The 20,753-nt window shown below is 37.5% G+C and overlaps 1 protein-coding gene across 1 annotated transcript in view; it reads right to left on the bottom strand.

The window, feature by feature from the left end:
- Window positions 1-20,753, bottom strand: part of dpyda.1 (dihydropyrimidine dehydrogenase a, tandem duplicate 1) — a 167,202-nt gene that overhangs the window by 86,569 nt on the left and 59,880 nt on the right. The window contains 5 exon segments of the mRNA XM_042752217.1: window positions 8,055-8,254; window positions 8,962-9,001; window positions 14,589-14,872; window positions 14,943-16,324; window positions 20,179-20,279. Coding sequence (XP_042608151.1) covers window positions 8,055-8,254; window positions 8,962-9,001; window positions 14,589-14,872; window positions 14,943-16,324; window positions 20,179-20,279 — 2,007 coding nt within the window.

Here is a 20,753-nt window from a genome sequence, read left to right as displayed (position 1 = left end):
AAAATGATAAATGTTTTTTACAAATAAATATCTGAAAAGTGTGGTATGCATCTGTATTCAGCCCCCCTGAGTCAATACTTTGCAGAACCATCTTTTGCTGCAATTACAGGTACAAGTCTTTTGGGGTATGTCTCTACCAGCTTTGCACATCTAGAGAGTGAATTTTTTGCCCATTCTTCTTTGCAAAATAGCTCATGCTCAGTAAGATTGGATGGAGAGCGTCTGTGAACAGCAATTTTCAAGTCTTGCCACAGATTCTCAATTGGATTCAGGTCTGGACTTTGACTGGGCCATTCTAACACATGAATATGCTTTGATCTAAACCATTCCATTGTAGCTCTGGCTTGTATGTTTAGGGTCGTTGTCCTGCTGAAAGGTGAACCTCCGTCTAAGTTTCAAGTCTTTTGCAGACTCTAAAGCCTTTTACACACTGCACGATTTTAGCAATCGTGGTCAGATCATCGCTGATCACACTGTGCAACATGGATCTAATAAACTCAGGTACGACATGCATGGAGACTGTATGATGATGACACCTACTGACTCGTAGGCTATGATACACATTTCTATAGAAGAATAAAACATCATTAGCATGCGCTAGTGGTAAACAAAAAGAGCATAATGAATCACACTTCGACAGTTGTAGTTTTTATGTGTGCTGAAAAAAAATGGAAGCGCCGAAAGAGTAAGGAATAAGAGCTTGAGGTAAGCAGTTTTATGTATTACCGTCATGTTGCGTTGATTTCATGTCACATTTTTACTGGTTGGTCAGTAAACGTGGGTCATAACTGCAAACATATTGTGCGATGGTCATGCTGAATTTCTGACACTGCCAGAAAATTATCGTAGGCTATCTTTGGTCGCAAGACTGTGACAACGGTCGTCTTTGAACCTCTATCACTGTACGACATAGGACCACCGATCAGGAGCCATGATCACAGAAATCGCCACGATTGTTTCACGATGCCAATCTTTCGTCTGGGACAGCCGATAATCGTTCAGTGTGTCTCGGGTTTAACAGGTTTTCTTCTAAGATTGCCTGTATTTGGCTCCATCCATCTTCCCATCAACTCTGACCAGCTTCCCTGTGCCTCTTGAAGAAAAGCATCGCCACAACATGATGCTGCCACCACCATGTTTCACGGTGGGGATGGTGTGTTAAGGGTGATGTGCAGTGTTAGTTATCTGCCACACATAGTGTTTTGCATTTAGGCCAAAGAGTTCAATTTTGGTCTCATCTGACCAGAGCACCTTCTTCCACATGTTTGCTGTGTCCCCCTTATGGCTTGTGGCAAACTGCAAATGGGACTTCTTATGGCTTTCTTTCAACAATGGCTTTCTTCTTGCCACTCTTTCATAAAGGCCAGATTTGTTGAGTGCACGACTAATAGTTGTCCTGTGGACAGATTCTCCCACCTGAGCTGTGGATCTCCGTAGCTCCTCCAGAGTTACCATGGGCCTCTTGGCTGCATCTCTGATTAATACTCTTTTTGCCCGGCCTGTCAGTTTAGGTGGACGGCAACGTCTTGGAAGGTTTGCAGTGCCATATTCTTTCCATTTTCGGATGATGGATTGAACAGTGCTCCGTGAGATATTTAAAGCTTGGGCTATTTTTTTATAATCTAACCCTGCTTTAAACTTCTCCACAACTTTATCCCTGAGCTGTCTGGTGCATTCATAGGACTTCATGATGCTGGTTGTTCTCTAACAAACCTCTGAGAGCTTCACAGAACAGCTGCATTCATACTGAGATTAAATTACACACAGGTGGAGTCTATTTACTAATTAGGTGACTTATGAAGACAATTGGTTCCACTGGATTTTAGTCAGGGGTGTCAGAGTAAAGGGGGCTGAAATACAAATGCATGCCACAATTTTCAGAAATATTTATTTGTAAAAAAAAATTGTAAACCATTTATTATTTTCCTTCCACTTCACAGTTATGTGCCACTTGTGTTGGTTTATGATATAAAATCCCATTTAAATACATTTACGTTTGTGGTTGTAACGTGACAAAATGTGGAAAATTTCAAGGGGTATGAGTATTTTGGCACTGTATATATGTATGTATATATATATATATGTGTGTGTGTGTGTGTGTATGTATGTGTATATGTATATAATGATTAAAAATTGTGTGTGTACGTGTATGTGTATATGTATATATATGCATATATGTACAGTATATGTGTATATATGTATATGTATATATAAGTATAAATATGTATATGTATATATATTAGTGCTGTCAAACGATTAATCGCTATTAATCGCATCGAAAATAAATGATTACATTTACATAATATTTGTGTGTGTACTGTGTTTAATTATTATATATATATAAGTACACACACATACAGTATATATTTAGATTTTTTTTACATGTATATACATTTATATATTTATATTATTATATCTTATATTATATAAAAAAAAAATAAATATATAAAAAAAATAAAAAAAATTATTAAACTAAAAAATTAAAATAAATCCATTCAATTTATATATATAAAAAATTAATAAATAAACAGTACACACTCATATTAATGTTGATTTATTAAACAAAAACTTTTGTTTTAGATGCGATTAATCATTTGACAACCTTTGATCATTTTGAGGTTATCATTTTGAGGTTATCTGCATCAATTGTAGCAATTAAAATAAAACTGTAATTTTGTCTAGTAACTGTACAAATTTAATTTTTTCAAGTTTTACATGAAAAAAAAATTTGTGCACATCTAATATGCTTTATACAAGTTCATGTATAAAATGAAATTGTCAGCAATATATGACCATCATGCACTCTAGATATCAGTATCAGCTTTAACAAACACCAATAATTAGGTTTAAGTGTGTTTAGCGTCCTTCAATAAAGTTGTGCTAGCTTTCTCTCTCTCTCTCTCTCTCTCTCTCTCTCTCTCTCTCTTCACAGCAGGCCAGCATGCAGCTATGGGAGGCTATCCATCTCTCCGCTTTAACTCTGTCACAGAGCTAGAAGTGCAGAAATGGCTGTGGCACTTCCAAATACTCTCAGGGGGCCCCATCCCAGAATTCTCTCATGCTGGTGTGAAATGGAAATGAGCCTGAATACAGTGCATGCTGGGTTGTGCCAATCTCCAGATACAGTGAGCACTCTAAAGGAACAGAAACAGCTCTCTTTAGTACTAGTGAAGAAAAATTAATAGACGTGGTTTTCTTTTTTTTCTTCATTTAACACATGCATTTGAAGCTTTCTGGGTTTAATCAAGCCCCCAAAAAAGGTCTTTCAAAATATGAAATTCTAGTTAAAGTCAATGAGTCAAATTGAGTCTATTTACTAAAATAAAAAATAAATAAATAAAATAAATAATTATGTGTTTAAATTATTTATAATCCATATCAGAAAATAAATACTTTATGTAAATAAATAAAAATCAAGTCCATTTCACAGCAGACTGAGCCTAAGCTGTTAGATACAAGCTTGATGAGAATAAAACCGACAGAATATCTCATTATCCCACCCTGAGACCTGCAGCCCTTTATCGCAGCAAACGCTCATTTACAGAGTTTCACATTACCGGCGCCACCTATTAAACACTCAAACCGTAAGAGGGTGTGTACGTCAGTATTGCGAGTGCGCGTGTGAGGTTCGCGACCTTTAACCTTTCCATTCTTGATAAAAATGCTGCAGTTGATTAAATCCAGGTTGCTAATTAGCAGAGAGACACAGAAAGCCATGCAGAAGATGCAGAGAGAGAAAGTGACAATAATGTGTGGTGGGGTGATGGGACACATCACACTTCATCTGTGTTACCATGGAGCTTCATCCAACATTTCTCATTAAATTAAAAACCTCGTTCTGAGACGTATAGTAAACGTGTGTGTGTGTGTGTGCCATTTCTTTTGTTTTAACTGCGGTTAAAACGTTGAGAATCCATCTTAATACGTCTTCATATTTAGTTCATTCAGATTTGCCCACTAAATCCTCCTACGCCGAGGTGAGAAGGCACGTTCAAGAATAGACTGAAGTGCGGAGAAAGTTTCGTAAGATAAAGTCAAAGACTTTAAGAGCTTTCCGTGGTTGGCAGAAGTCTGGCGGGTCAGCAGCAATCATTCCTCATTCTTACGGGGTTAAAGAAATCTCATGTTAAAGAACTATTACTGCACAAGTATAAAAGCCAACGGCTAAAACTAGCACCTACAGGCTCCTTTTGGGGTGCTGATTGGCGGCAAACTGGCGCATTTGCCGTTAATCAGGTTAGCTCCAATTACAGGTGTTATTTAACCAGACTTGACCAGTCAAAAAGCTAATTGGGCTCAGTTGCCTTTGGATCTCGGCCTCAGCCCTGGAGGTATCCTACGAATCCATAATTAGTCAGAAACAGGCCAAATGTATCATTTACATTTATGCATTTAGCAGACACTTTTATCCAAAGCGACTTACAGTGCATTCAGGATATACATTCTTTTTATCAGTTTGTGTGTTCCCAGGGAATTGAACCCATGACCTTTTGCGCTGCTAACGCAATGCTCTACCACTGAGCCAGAGGAACACATCTTCTATCTATCTATCAATCTATCTATCAATCACATATCTAACAATCCTGTAACTGGTGTGATGCATAAAAAAAAAATCCTTGTCATTCATGAAAAATGGATGTAAGGCCAGTGGGTTATTCGGAAGACGACGTCCTTCGGCCTCTTTTTCAAAGGAGTAGCAAGAAAACAACACGTTTTCGTATGCTATACAGTTCATTAATCCTAATTAACGGTCACAGAGCTTTGTTAGGCAGTTCTCCACCGGTCTAGCACGCAACCGAGCTAATTAGTGATGCCGAGCACAAACGACGAGACCCAGAAGCGTGAAGATTCTCATATTCGTAGACAATCATCTAAGCATCACAAATTCTATCAATAGCACACAGCGGTAATGTTGCGATAGGGGGTGGCCGTAAAAAAAAAAAAGCACAGGATATTAAAAAAAGAGAAATCCCCTGTGTTTAAGGGGGTGATAGCAGCGTAGCGGCTGTTCATTCATATTGACATTAAGAACTTCTTTATCTTTTTTTCCCCAAAGAAAAGCCCCCTTACAATCTCTCCCACTGAGCACACAATAAAGAATAATATGATTTCTGTTTACCGAGATATCAGGTGGTATTTCGGCATATGCTGGGGGGCAATAGATGCAACAGTATATTACAGCCCAATCTGGCATCTACAAATGTCAAGAGTAAAACAGGACTCGAGAGAGAAAGGGGCGGGGAGAAAAAAAAAAAAATCCACTCAAGCTACGAAGTTCGCACTGACAACTTCACGGGCCAACGTCAGTCGTCCACTTCCTCTTTTAGTCAGAGAGAGAAGATAATGCGATCTTAAGGAAAACATCCAGATGGTGCACTGAGCTCCCAAGGTAAACTGCGTGCAATTTCCAGCCTCCATTGTAACGTTTCTCTCCACCTCGCCATAAAAAGCTGACCTTTTCCGAAAGGCTGGTGCGCAGTTTATAAAAGCAGAAATGGAGCCAGGTGACAGGCGTCTATAAAACAGGAACAGCTACATCACTCACTCACACATCAGAGCAGGAGAAGCATCATTTACACACTTCACATGCTGTCCCTCACCGTCTGAAATCAGCCGAGTGCCGAGGACCGTGGGTCCGAATAAACAATTTGATTTCCCGCTCCCGCCTCCTGCTAGTAGCATATAGAACTCTATAGCACTGTCTATCATGAGTCTGAGCACTTGTCTTTCAGTTTTAATCTTGGGTTTTTATTAAGCAGTTATTTATTTTCATTTAATATCCCCAGTGCTGCTAATGAGTGGAAAGCAGCCAACACAGAACAAACATATGTTCCTGATTAATATTGACATTGCTAAAAAAGAGAGGGCATTTCAAGTTAATAAAACAATGTGTCTGAATAGTAAGCGTGTTATATTTTAATTCTTTAACACTGAAAAATAATCATTAAAACTATTTGAGAGCATGTTCATTTTAGTGACAACATTTATGATCATAACAAATCATAATCACACTTAAATAGCTTTAAGCACAGAATAAAGAGGAGGTGAAAATAACATCTGTCACGGCGTCATATCACCTTTCTCTCGACAGATTCATCTGTTAATTAAATCGAATAAAAGTCTCATAAAAATACACCATAATTGTTACCTGGATGAAACAAGAAGGAAAGAAAGAACACAAATGAGAGCTCTCATGACAAATGTAATTAAATGGAGAGCACAAGCTTTTATCGTACATTTAAGAAAAAGGCCCTGTAATCTCATGTGAGTGCTCTAAAGTTTCAGAAGAGATCTCAAATCAATGCTCGGATTTCTCATGACATCACAGCATGCAATCTAAACAATTTCAATATGAAATCAAACCTTTCTGATCAAATTCTTCCTCGACAAAATGATCTGATCTGCTGGTTAACATTAGAGCAAAACTGTAACCCTTTTATTGTCTTGTTTAACATTAATCGTTCTGTTTCAAATATACATATTTCAGATAATGAAAGTAAAATGGGGGTATTAAAATAGGGAATGCTGTTTCATATTTACTTTAACTCTTTCACCGCCAGCATTTTTGAAAAAAGTTGCCAGCCACCGCCAGCAATTATAGCGTTATGTATATGTTTTTAATGTTCTGCATTTCTGTTTTGAGCTGAAGAATGAAGTGAAGCATTTGATGGCAACTTATTAATCAGTGGGATATAACTCATACAACTTATAGGATACCTAAATAAAAGAACAAATCTCATGAGCACAAATTCATCACCCTAAGTGGACAATATAGGTTATCTGCACAAAATGCCCAAATGCATGAACGTGTCTGCGTGGCTCTGAGTGAACTTCTTTTGTGGACAAGATCTTCACGCAACAACGAGCAGTAACACGGCAACTAAACTCTAAAAATCCGCAGCGTTTTATTATAATAGTGTTCTCATTATAATGTTGTGTATATGACAGTCCCAGTCATAGTTATTGAAGAGATAATCACCGTAGTACTACAGTACAATGAAGCGCTTGACTCAACCAAATGCATCTTATACGAGATAAATAATATACACAATATAAACCAGCTTAAATGTTTTGCAATCACTTGTACCCTACCTGATTGAAAAAATCCAGTCTTTCACTCTGCCTGTGTCAATTTGAGTCTTGTTAAAGATTTAATCCTTGTCGCCAAGATACTCCTCATACATTCACGAATAATTAAAAACAAAAATTAAAAATATTTATTCAAAGTTTCTTTCTTTTTAGAATCTTATTTACAGACATTGAGCACATCCATATAGCCAAAATGGCAAAATTATATTAAAACTGTTTATAGCCAAATGGCATGATCATAACACCTTGCGATATTCGACTCTGAGATTGGTAGTGAATCAGGCTCCTCCTATTGAAGCATTGAATATAGGGGTCCCCTAATGGCAAAATTATATAGCTATATATATACTGTATATAAATATGTTAAAATATTGTTAAAATTGTTTAAAATAATATTGCTTTCCAAAATATTAATATCAAAATATCAATAAGAATAGAAAAATACGAATATCGGAATTCATAAATCCATACGAATATGGGAATTGTTATATCTGTGGTCCTTAGAACTTTAAAATTTAAAAAACTGAGGTATGAAATATATAAATAATTGAAATAAAATGCATTTATATTTATATTAAATTATATTAACTGTATTAATATGTTAATATTTTAATTATATTATTAATAAATAACTTTAACATTTAAATAATATTAATATAAAAATAATTTTTATATTTCAATTGTTTAAACATTTCTCATTGCTTTCCAAAATATTAATATGTAAAGTTACATTTACATTGGCATTAAAAGTTTGAAAATCCTGAGGTATGAAAAAAAATCCTCTGACCAACAAAATATTACTCTTAGGCTCTTTTTAAATGTATATAAATAAAATGAAAAGCACTATAGTTAATATATATATATATAGTATATATATATATTATATTCACTGTTATTCCGTTATATATATATATATATATATATATATAATGGATTGCATTATATGCACTGTTATTTCGTTGTACCTTGTCCAAGGAGAAGGTTTTGGTGAGTGCTCGAAGGCCCTGTGGATCATGGCAGTGCTGGTGGTGGGTGGAGCACTGGCCAGCCCAAACAGACTGGGGAACGTAATGCAGCACATCTTCACACTGATGTCCACGGTGTCTTTGGGTGAGTAGAAGAGGGGGAGCTGGGGCGGGCCCCTCACCATCTGCCCAAAGATGAACTGTAACGACAAACAATCACAGCACAGGTGTAAGACTTCATCGACGGTATTTTCTACTTTGTGAGTGGGAAAATTGGCAGCATTCAGACAGAGAAAGCACACGGTCTCTCTGAATGCAGGTTTGTGAAGGTTACTACGCTTTTGCGGGCCGCCACACATGTGCGTTTAAGGCTACAATGGCGCAGCTGATCGATGTGAGATAGCGGCGTGTGTTTGTGCGTATGTGCGAAACCCCGCAGCATTGTTTATCTCTTCACATCGTGGCACAAAAGCAGCAAATAGCAGTCATACATCAGCTCTCTCTCTAATGAGCCTCTCGTTTATCAAACACGTATGATTGCCCTTGTGGTGATGTCACAGCCGCATAATGAACGAGGGGGTGTCAAGTGAAGAGAAAACGAGAGCAGGAACATGACAGCCCACATCCTCCACAGAGAGGCCTCGTCACTGCGAGAGAGAGGAAGCTAGCGAGAAAAACACCCGAGACAAACAACAAATGCCGAGGGACGTTCCTGAACCCACTCGGGCCCTGATGGATGTTGTAGTTGTCAAACACTTGGTACACCAGATAGATCTTTGGCAGATGATACGCTATTGATTTTTCTTTTTTTAGAAGCACTTGGGGTAATTAGCCACTACGATTTAAGAACAGTGTGATTATTTGAGGAACAATTTGCACAATGAAAATTCTGTCATTGGTTACTCACCTTCGTGTCGCTCCCAAGCTGTATGACTTTAATGTTTTTTCTGAAGAACACAAAAAGAAGTTATGAAGAATTGCATTAGTCGCTTTTTTTCTATCAATTACAATGAACTGAGAGCAAAACTATCAACATTCAAAAAGCGGCATTAAAGTGTCATAAAAGATATAAAAGACATAAAAGTAATCCATCTTACTTCTAAATAGGACAGGTTTATGTGATGAACATCAAAATTGAAATCACCATTCACTGACAGTCTTCGGATCATTGAATCAGTGAGCTGAACTTAAGATCTTGATCAGTCTGATTCATCAAGCAATCATTCAGAGCAGTTCTGTGAAATGAATCAAATGACTCTAAAGAAAGGTTCACTCAAAAATCAGATACTACTTGATGACTCTCATGAACCAATACAAACCTGAGGAATTTTCAGTGAATCACAATAGATATTTAAATTTGTCTGTCACACAAAGCTATTGTATGACTTTAGAAGACGTGGAATATAGCACATGAGATGTGTGAATAACTTTAATTAAATATTGGTATTTTTTTTTAGTGCTGTCAAATCGATTAATCGCAATTAATCACATCCAAAATAAAAGTTTGTGTTTACATAATATATGTGCGTGTACTGTGTATGTATATATAAATGTACACTATATACGTAAAAACATACACAGTACACACAAATATATTATGTAAACACAAACTTGAAAACACTATTTTTTATATATTTAATTATTAATTTTAAATCATGAAGTAATTCATTTTTAATTTTGAAGTTGAACAGCTGCAGTCCTCCTTTAGTTTTTATTACACTAAATATATATGACCAGAATATTGTCCAAAATATTTTATCCATATTCAATATCAGAAACAAATTCATAGATCATTTCATTCTTGGTTGAGCTACACTGCTTTAAAATGAAACCAAATATCACCAATTGATTACACTGATATTAAGTTCAGATTTCAAAAAATAACCAGTGATTTTTTAAAGATCTATTTCTTTACTGAACAGTGAGTGAAATAGTCAGGTTCCAGAAGTAAAAATGCCATTAATTTTCTCTGCAGGGGAACTGATTTCTGATGAGAACTTACTAACCTTTAAAAACAGACCTACTGTGAGATATGAGGCTGTTGAAGCCATCAGCCCACATTATTACAATTTTATTTTTTTTAAATAATCGTGTTCAACATCAGAATTTCAGGAAAAAAAACTACTTACTAATACGACCCATAATTATGCAAAGAAATCTGCACCAGAGAATCGAAATAACCAAACCGTGCCAAAAGAACACTTTTAGTTTTTTAGTTTTTTTTGCTTCAAATCAAAGTTTGTAATGTTGTGATTCACTATGTTACTGTCTGGTTTGGTTCATGGCATATAATGAAGACTTTCCCTAATTCCCTATTTGAGAACAAATATGAGAAATTTTGTTGCACTCCATTGTGATTCTTTATGTATTCCTACTGTAGCATCTATCTGACCATGGACAGCCAGCAACAGCAATGCAGCAGAACCTCTTAAAACTAAGTTTACACTACTGTTTTTCTATTTGCAAGCACTATTATTCCCTTCAGGAAACACAAATCTAGTTTAATTTAATGAAAAACATATGGAACATATATAAAAAAGTGAGTAATATTAAATGCTCAGGGACAAGTACATGAACACACCTCAGAGCTCTCAGGTGGGACTTATTGTCGAGCTGATCTGAGAGCTGTTCTTACATTAGTTTTGCAACCTTTCTGCAAATGACTCTATTGGTTCCCTCAGCGGCGGTCCATTACCGTAAAAAACAACAACGCAATCTGTTGCCTTCCCTTGAACACTACACATGGTAATTTCATCAGCAAATAAACAGTTATCTCTGCTTTGCTCTGGCCACAGACATGGACAGACTATTAACCCCTCACTGACCCACCACTGCTGGAGAAGAGCAGCACTTAACCGTGAGATTCCCTCATATGGAGGTCAAATACCTTCAGGAGCTTCAAGCCTTATGTCTCAAAGCACTCAATGGGGCATTTACTTTGAATTTAATGCTATTATGGCAGAGGTCAGAAATGGCTTCATGGTTCCGGTCAGATAAAACATGTTTTACACATAATGTCAAAAAGTTAAAAATAACTTGAAATCGAAATGAACCTTGCTAACTCGCTAAATAATTGTCCATGGGCTTACATGTCAATGCGTGTGTTATTTTAGCATTTTTAACATAGTAGGAAGAGATTTTATTTATTGGAAACTGATATCCCTTTTTTTTTTTTTTTTTTTTTTTTTTTTTTTTTTTTTTACATCAGAAAAACATGCACTTATAATCATACAAAATAAGTCCAGGAATGTGTATTAAGATCGTAACCATGGGCAATTTTTTTAATTCATCAATTTTTGATTTCATGTTGACTTTACAGTCATCTGTGATGCAAAACACTCAAGGCACAACCTCCTTTCATATCTGCCCATGAATAAACTGTCATACAGTCATGCAAGCAGTCAGTGTTTTGTCACATATATCTTCATAATTACATAATACATGTCACGGCTTCTTCATTTCTGCCTGGATTCTGATGGTTTTGTTGGTGTACGGGTTTGATGGCTTTAGCAGCGTGAACAGCCACTGATGTCTCTGCAGGGTCTCAGCCTGTGTGCGTGTGTGTGTTTGACAGGCAGGGGGCCTCTATAAGCCCCTCTCAGGAGCCCAGGCTGATCTGGCTCAGCTAACGGGACAATCCTAAGTGCTCTCTCTCCCTCCCTGACCTCCCTTCATCACTCTCCACAGTTACTTTGCTAGTAGCAAACTAATTAAGCCGAACAAGCTGGTATCGCCGGTGCCTCTGAGGTGAGATTTACGGAATAATCCTGCGCGGAACGGCGTTCTCGCTGTGTGGCCCGGCGTGCGGTTGTGCCACGTGAAGCCACAGGAATACCATTGTCCTACCGCCCGCTATAATGCTAATTTATTCCTTATTGTGCTCTGATTACTCATAAACATACTCATATTGAGAGGCTTTTGTATCCAGCGGTGTCACAGCTCATTCTTTGTGGAGACCATGTAAAGCTCTCATCTACATAATTAATCAGCTCTCCAAATCCTCCTTTTCCATTGGGTTTTGTGATCTTAACACGGGACATAATCAGGGCAACATCTGTTTCGGTCTCATCAGCACAAAAAGCAAGTGTTTTCAAATGTGCATGTGTCGCAAAAATGAACTTGTGTGTGTGTGTTTACGGTGTCACAATATTGTCATTTGGGCAGCTGACATGACATCTCACAGCAGGGATGGCAAAGTCCTGCAGAGTGATGATACACTCCATCTTAGAGTATTATAAATGGCATTTTCCGTAATTATTTCATAATTATTATGTGTGCAGCTTGTATAACCTCATCTTTAAGCTTTTTTGGCCCTGTCATCATCTACACACCCTCATGTCCTTCCAAAACCAATTGACTTATATGTGGTATACAAAAGCAGGGCTCTTTTTCCATATAAAAATTAAATATGGGGCTATCAAGCTCTAAAAATAACAAAAAAGCACCATAAAATGGTATTCTACAGCTCCTTTCATCTCATACACTAAAAAGTCATTATTTGCTGAAAACCTTTCTCAAAAAAAAAAAAGCGTTCTAACATGCTGATATACATAAAGAGTCAATAAAAAAATTCTCAATATAAATCAATAAATAAATAAACTTTTACCAAACAAACAAACAAACATAAAAGTATTATTTGTTATTGTTATTGCTATTATTGAATACAAGCATAAATAAATAATAACAATAAATATTATTAATTAAATAATAATAATTAATCATTATATAAGTAAATAAATCTATTAATAAATTGTTTTTAAATTCCAATCAATCAAATTCTAGTTTTCAGTAGATTATTTAAAAAAAAAAAATCCTCAATAAATAAATAAGAAAATAATGCAAAATAAACATATGATTAAACATTTATTTAATAAACAAACAAATGTAAATGTACTATTATTATTATTACTATTAAATACAAGCATACGTAAATAACAAATATTATTAAGCATAATAAATGTTATTAATACAATTATAAATATGAACATTATTATTATTATTATTATTATTATTATTATTATTATTATTATTATTATTAAATAAATAAATAACTAAATAAATAAGTAAATACATCTATTAATAAACTGCTAATTTTCCAGTTGATTTTGATTCTGCTGAATATTCTGTCTCACATGATAAAAAGATACATTGACAAAAGTTACTTGCATCTTTCATGTTTCTATAGCACCAACATGGAAGGAAGACATTTTGTCCATTTTTCCAACCGTAATGCATCTTGCACACCGTGCAAATGAGATGTGAAAGAAATCAGAATCAGAATCAGAATTTCTGATTCTGATTTCTTTCAAATCTCTTTTGCACTAGTGTGCAAGATGCATCACGGGACATCAATAACGTCAAACGTCATTGGTTTGTGTGCGTCTCATGCCCAATTACAGCACATTTGAATACAAGTGCGAATGATATTCAAGAGCCACAGTGTAAAGGAAGATTTGTTTTCATCACACAAATATGCATGACTTGCATTATAGTGCAATAGTCACATGGATGCTTTTATAATGCTTTTGTGGTCTTTCTTTTGGAGTTTAATGGTCTGAATAGCAGGGGTTTCTTTTACTATATAGAACATAGCAGCTCAGATATTGTGCAAAACATCCCCACACGGATATGGTGCAACATATGGGTGAGTGAATGATGGCGGTTTTCATTTTTGGGTGAACTATCCCTTTAACATTATTCCTGAATCGTTTTTGAACTTCTCTAGAAAAGAAAGCAAGAAAGAAAAGCACCTGTAAGTATTCAGGGCTGATAGTGAAAAAAAATTCCTGAGCCTGAACTTTTTTTCCTTGCCCCCCGAGAGGGTACTATGTATGCGACGCACTTTTAACACAACTTGTTGGCCCCTGGGCCCAAATATATAAACAGCCTAAGTATGTATAACCCTGATCATCATTATTGACAAGTGGCTCTTTTTTAGATATTTTCATATTTGCATTATGCCCTCAGTATTATTCAAGAAAACACAGCATTTTCTTCTCAATATGTTCAGTGCCTACATTGACCTTATTAGCCCATCTTAGTACAATCACTGGAAGTAAATGCTGCAGATGCTACAGTCATACCAAGACAGGTCAGTAAGTGGCAATAATAGTACTCCAAAGTACACAGGAATTGATTACCTAAAAGACATGAAAAGGACACACATTCATTTTTCTTTAACAAATTTAATTGCAAAATATGCACCATTCAACTGAAAAACTATAAAAAATGAATATACTATAAAAGACGGTATGGGATTAACAAAAACATTTCTCCTTCCCTTCATTTCTTCCTTTCTGAACGTAGTTTTTTTTTTTCAAAACATGCAAATGGTGACCACTGAAAAACAACTGAAAAACCAAAATAAATAACTGTAAAAGACAGTGTGGAAAACATGTCTCCCTCCCTTCATTTCTTCCTTTTTGATGAACATTGTTTTTGGTCCTCGGAACCTTTCCTTTTTAACATGGTTGATGATGCTTTGGATTGATAAGAGAGGACAAAAAAATGTGATGGTGCAGATGATGTGGAGACTTGTGCAGAGGAGGATTGGGGTGGTCTTCTTTTTTCAAGGGCCTTTTGAGCAGAGGTGGTGGAGGCTTGTGCAGAGGAACTGGAGGCTTGTACAGAGGAGGATTGGGGTGGTATGCTTTTTTCCAGGGCTTTTGAGCAGAGGTGGTGGAGGCTTGTGCAGAGGAACTGGAGGCTTGTACAGAGGAGGATTGGGGTGGTATTCTTTTTTCCAGGGCCTGTTGAGCAGAGGTGGTGGAGGCTTGTGTAGAGGAGGGTTGTGGTGGTCTTCTCATTTTCAGGAGGGACTGTTGAGCAGAGGAAATGGAGGCTTGTGTAGAGGAGGGTTGTGGTGGTCTTCTCATTTTCAGGAGGGACTGTTGAGCAGAGGAAATGGAGGCTTGTGCAGAGGAAGTGGAGGCTTGTGCAGAGGAGGGGTTGGGGTGGTCTTCTCATTTTCAGGAGGGACTGTTGAGCAGAGGAAATGGAGGCTTGTGCAGAGGAGGGTTTGGGTGGTCTTTTTTTCAGGATGGCCTGTTGAGCAGAGGTGGTGGAGGCTTGTGCAGAGGAAGTGGAGGCTTGTGCAGAGGAGGGTTGGGGTGGTCTTCTCATTTTCAGGAGGGACTGTTGAGCAGAGGAAATGGAGGCTTGTGCAGAGGAAGTGGAGGCTTGCGCAGAGGAGGGTTGGGGTAGTCTTCTCTTTTTCAGGAGGGCCTGTTGAGCAGAGGTGGTAGAGGCTTGTGCAGAGGAGGTGGAGGTTTGTGCAGAGGAGGATATTGCTGGCCTTTTGGTTTTTCGGGCCTGTTGAGACAATTTGTTTGCCTCCTTTGAGGACAGAATCCTTGCTGCCTCACTAAGCCTTTTCTTCTTTAGTGCCTGTGCAGTCTCTTTCTTTTTCTTTAAATGTAATTGGTAGTTTTGGAATGAGGAAAGGCAGGATCGCCTTAAAGGCTGGTCAATGTTCATAGTTGAGGCTGTCCAGTTCCTTGCCTTAAGTGTGGACTTGATCACTGCGAGGCTCTCGTATGTTTCCACATTCATGGAGCACCTGTCAGACTCTAGGATATCATCCATTAAATTGAATGATCCTTCCACCAAGGGGCCTGTAAAAATGGACAGAAGCGCTTTAACAAGTTTGCACAGGGTGGGATACTTCACACCTCTCTCTGCATTTTTCAAAGAAGCAACATGGCTCCACCAGTCTACATCAACTCGACAGTCCCCTTCGATGTAGTTTGGTACACGAAGAAGCATGTCCGCATCCATCTGGTAGGCCCGGCATTCTTCAACCAGTTGACCGATCTCTTCTGGAGGGACAACATTTGGCAAGGCCTCTCCTAATGTAGTGAATGCTCCAACAACTGCATCGGATTGAATTAGAGATGGCGTCAGAGCAGAGAGTGATGTTAATATGATGTTATCCAGGGGAAGGTTTTTTAGCAGAAACTCTGCTGACCTCATATACCCTTCTCTGAGAGAGTCATAGATATGTCCAACCCATACCTTCCTCTCCACACGAGCTTTGTTCATTGCATTGTAGCAGAATTGTCCAACAGAGAGCCTCTGGTTTGACAGTTGCAAATCCCTGCTCCGTACATCAACCTTGAGAATCTCCTTGTGACTCAGTGGAATAGCCTTTGGTCTCATAAATTTGCTCAGGAGCTCTCTAACAAGGGCCACCATTTCCACATGCAACAAATGCACCATTGGCTTTTCATGTTGAAGCTCTTTGACAAATCTCTGAAATGTCAGAAGGACCCCTGCAAATATAAAAAACAACAAATAATTCAATTTGAGCAATTAAATGAACAAAAGTATGATTATGTATTTAAAATACAATATATACTGTAACTAAATAATAATACAACTAAATTTATTTCCAGCAAAACATTAATTGGATCAGAACACTTGTCATACATATAATAGAGGGAATTACTTTTTGATATATTCCAAGATAACTGTATAACAATACATTTTTCTTTCTGACACAATGGAAAAAAAAAAAAATCAAGCTTCTGTATAGCCTCTGAGGTGACATATGTTTCTAGGTATCAAGTCTAGGTCTTGCATCCTCTGATAAATAAAAATTAGATTAGACTAATGAGACTACAGAGATGGCTTTTGAATATGCTACTCACTTTCATGTTACAGGAGTAAATTATAGGAAACTGATACCTTGTTACATAGTTCTTCACAATATCGTACTTAAATGTTGATCATATTCTCATTAATTTGGTTATTGTTGCTGTAGAAAAGACCTGACTGTTTCATTGCATCATGACTTAGGTCATTTGTTAGATCAGGTGCTAGTGGACTTCAAACACAAAAAATATTTAACAAATACAACATTTTAAGTTGCATTTAGTTTGCCTAGTCATACAAAAGATACCTCTGTATAAGTCAATCATGACTTTTACTCTTTCGAACTCTGAAATGACCACAGAGATCCGATCTTTTCGGTCTTGGTTAACTTGTGTTCCCGTCCGGGACGCTGCTGCCTGTTCTTTCTGAAGAACTACTATCCTGGCCCTTTCCTCAGTTGTGAGGTCATGCCGCTCAAACACCTGATTAAGAAGCCTTCTGTAGTACACACACACACGCACACACACACACACGTTTATGTAACTATATAGCCTATTACCTTAATATGCTGCTAATTTGCTATTTTCCTAACACCTACAGTAACCATTTAAAAAATATCTTAAAAGATGTTGCATCATTAGGCCTCCTGTACATTCCATAATGAGCTAAAAATAACTAAACTAAATAACAGACATTAAATACACACTTGTTACACCTGTTATTATTAAAAGAGTTTTATTAGGCCTACCTGTATTTGTGTTCCTCATTTGCGTCCATGACATGATAGTAGTGCAACACGAGTACATCCAGGAGTTCATTCATTCTACTGCAGACTTCAAGCATCTGAATGAATCGTTTACTAATGGGCCTTATCAAGCTCTTGGGGGTGAGATGGAGTAAACTCTGAAATTGTGCAAAAAATCTCCTTCTGCTTGGGGGACTTCTCTATGTCATAATAAAACATCAGAGCAAAAATCTTCCACCTCTGATTGAAATGGGCTCATGAGAGCCTTAGCCGCATTTGACACCATATGGACAGTGTCTCCCGAAATGTCCAACAGATTGGGGTTCTCCTTTCTAGCTAGGGTCTCAAGCCCCGACTTCTTCCCCCTCATCACTGCGCAATTGTCTAGTAGCATACTGGTGACCTGCCTCCACTCTAGCCCATATGAGTGCAGGACGTCATTTAGTTCCAGCATCAAAGCTGAGGCATTTGCAATATTGACTTTTTTGCTGGCAAGATGCTGTGTTTTCACACTGCCTGCATCCTCGTCATAAAATCGGACCAGTACATTAAGAAATCTATCCATACTTTTGTCCGTGGCCTCGTCAATGTTGACTGAAAACATGGCATTCTTAAGCTTCTCAGACAGACGTTTTTTAAACTCTGGCGAGATGCCATGTGTAAGAAGATAGCTTGCGTGCTGCCTGGAGACAGACAGATGCGCCAGGGCGGGTCTATCCTCCGCTAATTTTTTACATAAAGTGACGAGTGGGTGGGCGATATTAAATGACAGGTCAAGCTCAGCAATGAAGGAGCACAAGCGAATTTTTAAATCGGTCACACGATCGGTCATTGAGGGTGGAAAATCTTCCTTTGCTAACACCCCCGGCAAACGTGAGGTGTGTTGCAGTGCTCTGACTGTTGCTTTGTGAACAGGGTCTAATTCGTGCCGTGACAGTACTTTTTTCCCGCTAGTTCCATACATTAGTTTTCTGGCACACACAGTGCAATAGCATGCTCCTGGTACCCGGAGTTTTTGACACCAGCTTCCAAAGGGCTTTCCGTCGCTACCCACATCCTCAATCCAAGCCCAGCGCCATTTATTCTTTATGCTTTTATCAATGTCTTTAATGTCTTCCCCTGGCTTCATAAACATAGCCATGACTTACGTTTTGAGTTGAGAAATATAAGACACAATTGTAAACACCTTCGCGCATGGAGCATTGCCTTAACCTGTATCAATCTATTTGACAAAGACACGAGGCCCGCCCCTTAACTACTTCTGATTGGCTCATGAGTCGTTGAGCGTTAAAGCTGCTCTCTGACCTGCGCATCTCAGATATAAATGACAGATCAATACGACGACATATAGTGCCATGTTAAAAAAAAAAAATTATTTAATAAAAAAAAATCTAAGTTTCCGAGATTAAAGTCGAAACTCCGAGATTAAAGTCGGAATATTCAGAGAATAAAGTCGAAATATCTAACCTCTGCAAAAAAATAATAATAATATTAATAATAAAAATAAATTCGGAGAATAAAGTCGAAATGTTCCGAGAATAAAATACTTTATTCCATGCGGAAACAAGGCTATGGTTGTGACGATGACGCGCTTGATTTATTAGCCTATGTAGCCTACTGCTGTTCTGTTTGCATAGACAGAACATAGCAAAACGTTTAGATATCGTTTCAGCTATTTAAAACAGTTCCGTTTTGTATGTATGACACATTTATTTCGTTTCTGTTTTATTAAGTTCAGTTCCGCAGTAAAGAGACTTCTGCAGATTTCGTTTGTCTGTAAATACACGGTGCGCTGTCATTCATGATGAAAATAAAACTAAATGTCATTCTCCATGATTTCAATGAATAATCCACCTGGTCAACATAATGTTTTATTCATTGATACTTTTAATTGAATAATGCCTATCACTTGAAACAGTTTTGCTGATTTGTATTTATTAAAACGATGTATTTTTAAATTTATATTGGTCTACATCAACTTGTATTCCTTGTACATAACAATGAATGTGTCGGAGGGTAAGGGGATATTTGAATTATTTATGAATAAACTAGTGTATTCTAAATCAGTGACGCAAGATCCTTAATAGAAATCTCCACTTTGACGCGAGAAATGCATCTTTACAGATATAATGAAAGAGTTTTTGGTTTGATTTGTTTTATTTCGTTAAGCAATAATTTAAATCTCTCCATCTATGTATTTGATGTCGGTAAGGCATGTATTGTTTTGAGGATAATTCGTTTCCACTGGATAAAAAAAGTGCAAGTGACGGCTCTGGCGCCTCTGTATTGCATTGTGCAAGCTTCCACTCTCCGCACAAACCAATGGATATATGCGCCTATACCTTATTTATATCTGACGAATAAAAAAATCTTCCCATTACAACTTAATTAATAAAAACAGAAACGAAATCACTTTGCCATACATACAAAACGGAACTATTTTAATAGCTGAAACGATGTCTAACAGAACAGCACATATTCTCTTCCGTGCTTTTAAAAACAGACATCAAATAAACATTAGACAATCTTTTTTATTATTACTATTATTATTATTTTTATTATTTTTTTAACATGGCACTAAAACGCCGCCGTAGACCAATATAACCATAACCTAATCCTTAAATCCGGCGTGGTGCCGGAACGCTACCACCCCCGACAACATTAAATGTTACCACAGAGCTATACCTACAGTATCTGTTCATGTGCCAGGAGGCCTGTTTCCCGTCATTGACTGTTTCCACAGTGGTAGACCGACCACATCGCCCCCAGCGAACACCCACGGCTCACTAGTCTGCATGCTCTCTGGGTCCAGCTCAGGAAGCCCCCATCTGTTTAACCTGATGGGAGCCATGGCCTCTATCACAGCAGAGAGAAAGAGAGAGAGAGAACTGATAAAGAAGAGAGGAAATTCATGAGAGGAAATAGGTAACATGGAAAAAGACCTGCAGAAAAGGAAAAGGAAAAACCTGATAGACTGGAAATGGCAAGAAAATAATATGAAGTCACTGACAAGACAAATGACGATAGGTTTTTTTCCCCCACTGGCGTTTCTTTTTCTTTTTGCGAGGTTAATGTAACATCTCCTGGTGCATTTCATTCACTGTTAGTAACGTTAGCGGGAAGATAGTCTGTCAAACTGATCTACATTCTGAAATGACCACCCCTCCTCTCTCTTGAACACACACCATCCATCTTCTAAAGGCACGGCTGCTCGGCATGGACCACGTCCTACATTTATCAATGAAGAAAATTCCAAATACAGATCTAAGGACAGGATGCCCAAGATTTATTGCACATTATGAGGATTACTATGGAGGAATGGAACTCCTCTCTCTCCTTATTGAGTAAAAAAGTCAGCTGTA

This window comes from Cyprinus carpio, chromosome B24, assembly GCF_018340385.1.
Source record: "Cyprinus carpio isolate SPL01 chromosome B24, ASM1834038v1, whole genome shotgun sequence".
Lineage (NCBI taxonomy): Eukaryota > Metazoa > Chordata > Actinopteri > Cypriniformes > Cyprinidae > Cyprinus > Cyprinus carpio.
This window is presented reverse-complemented; position numbering and strand designations above follow the sequence as displayed.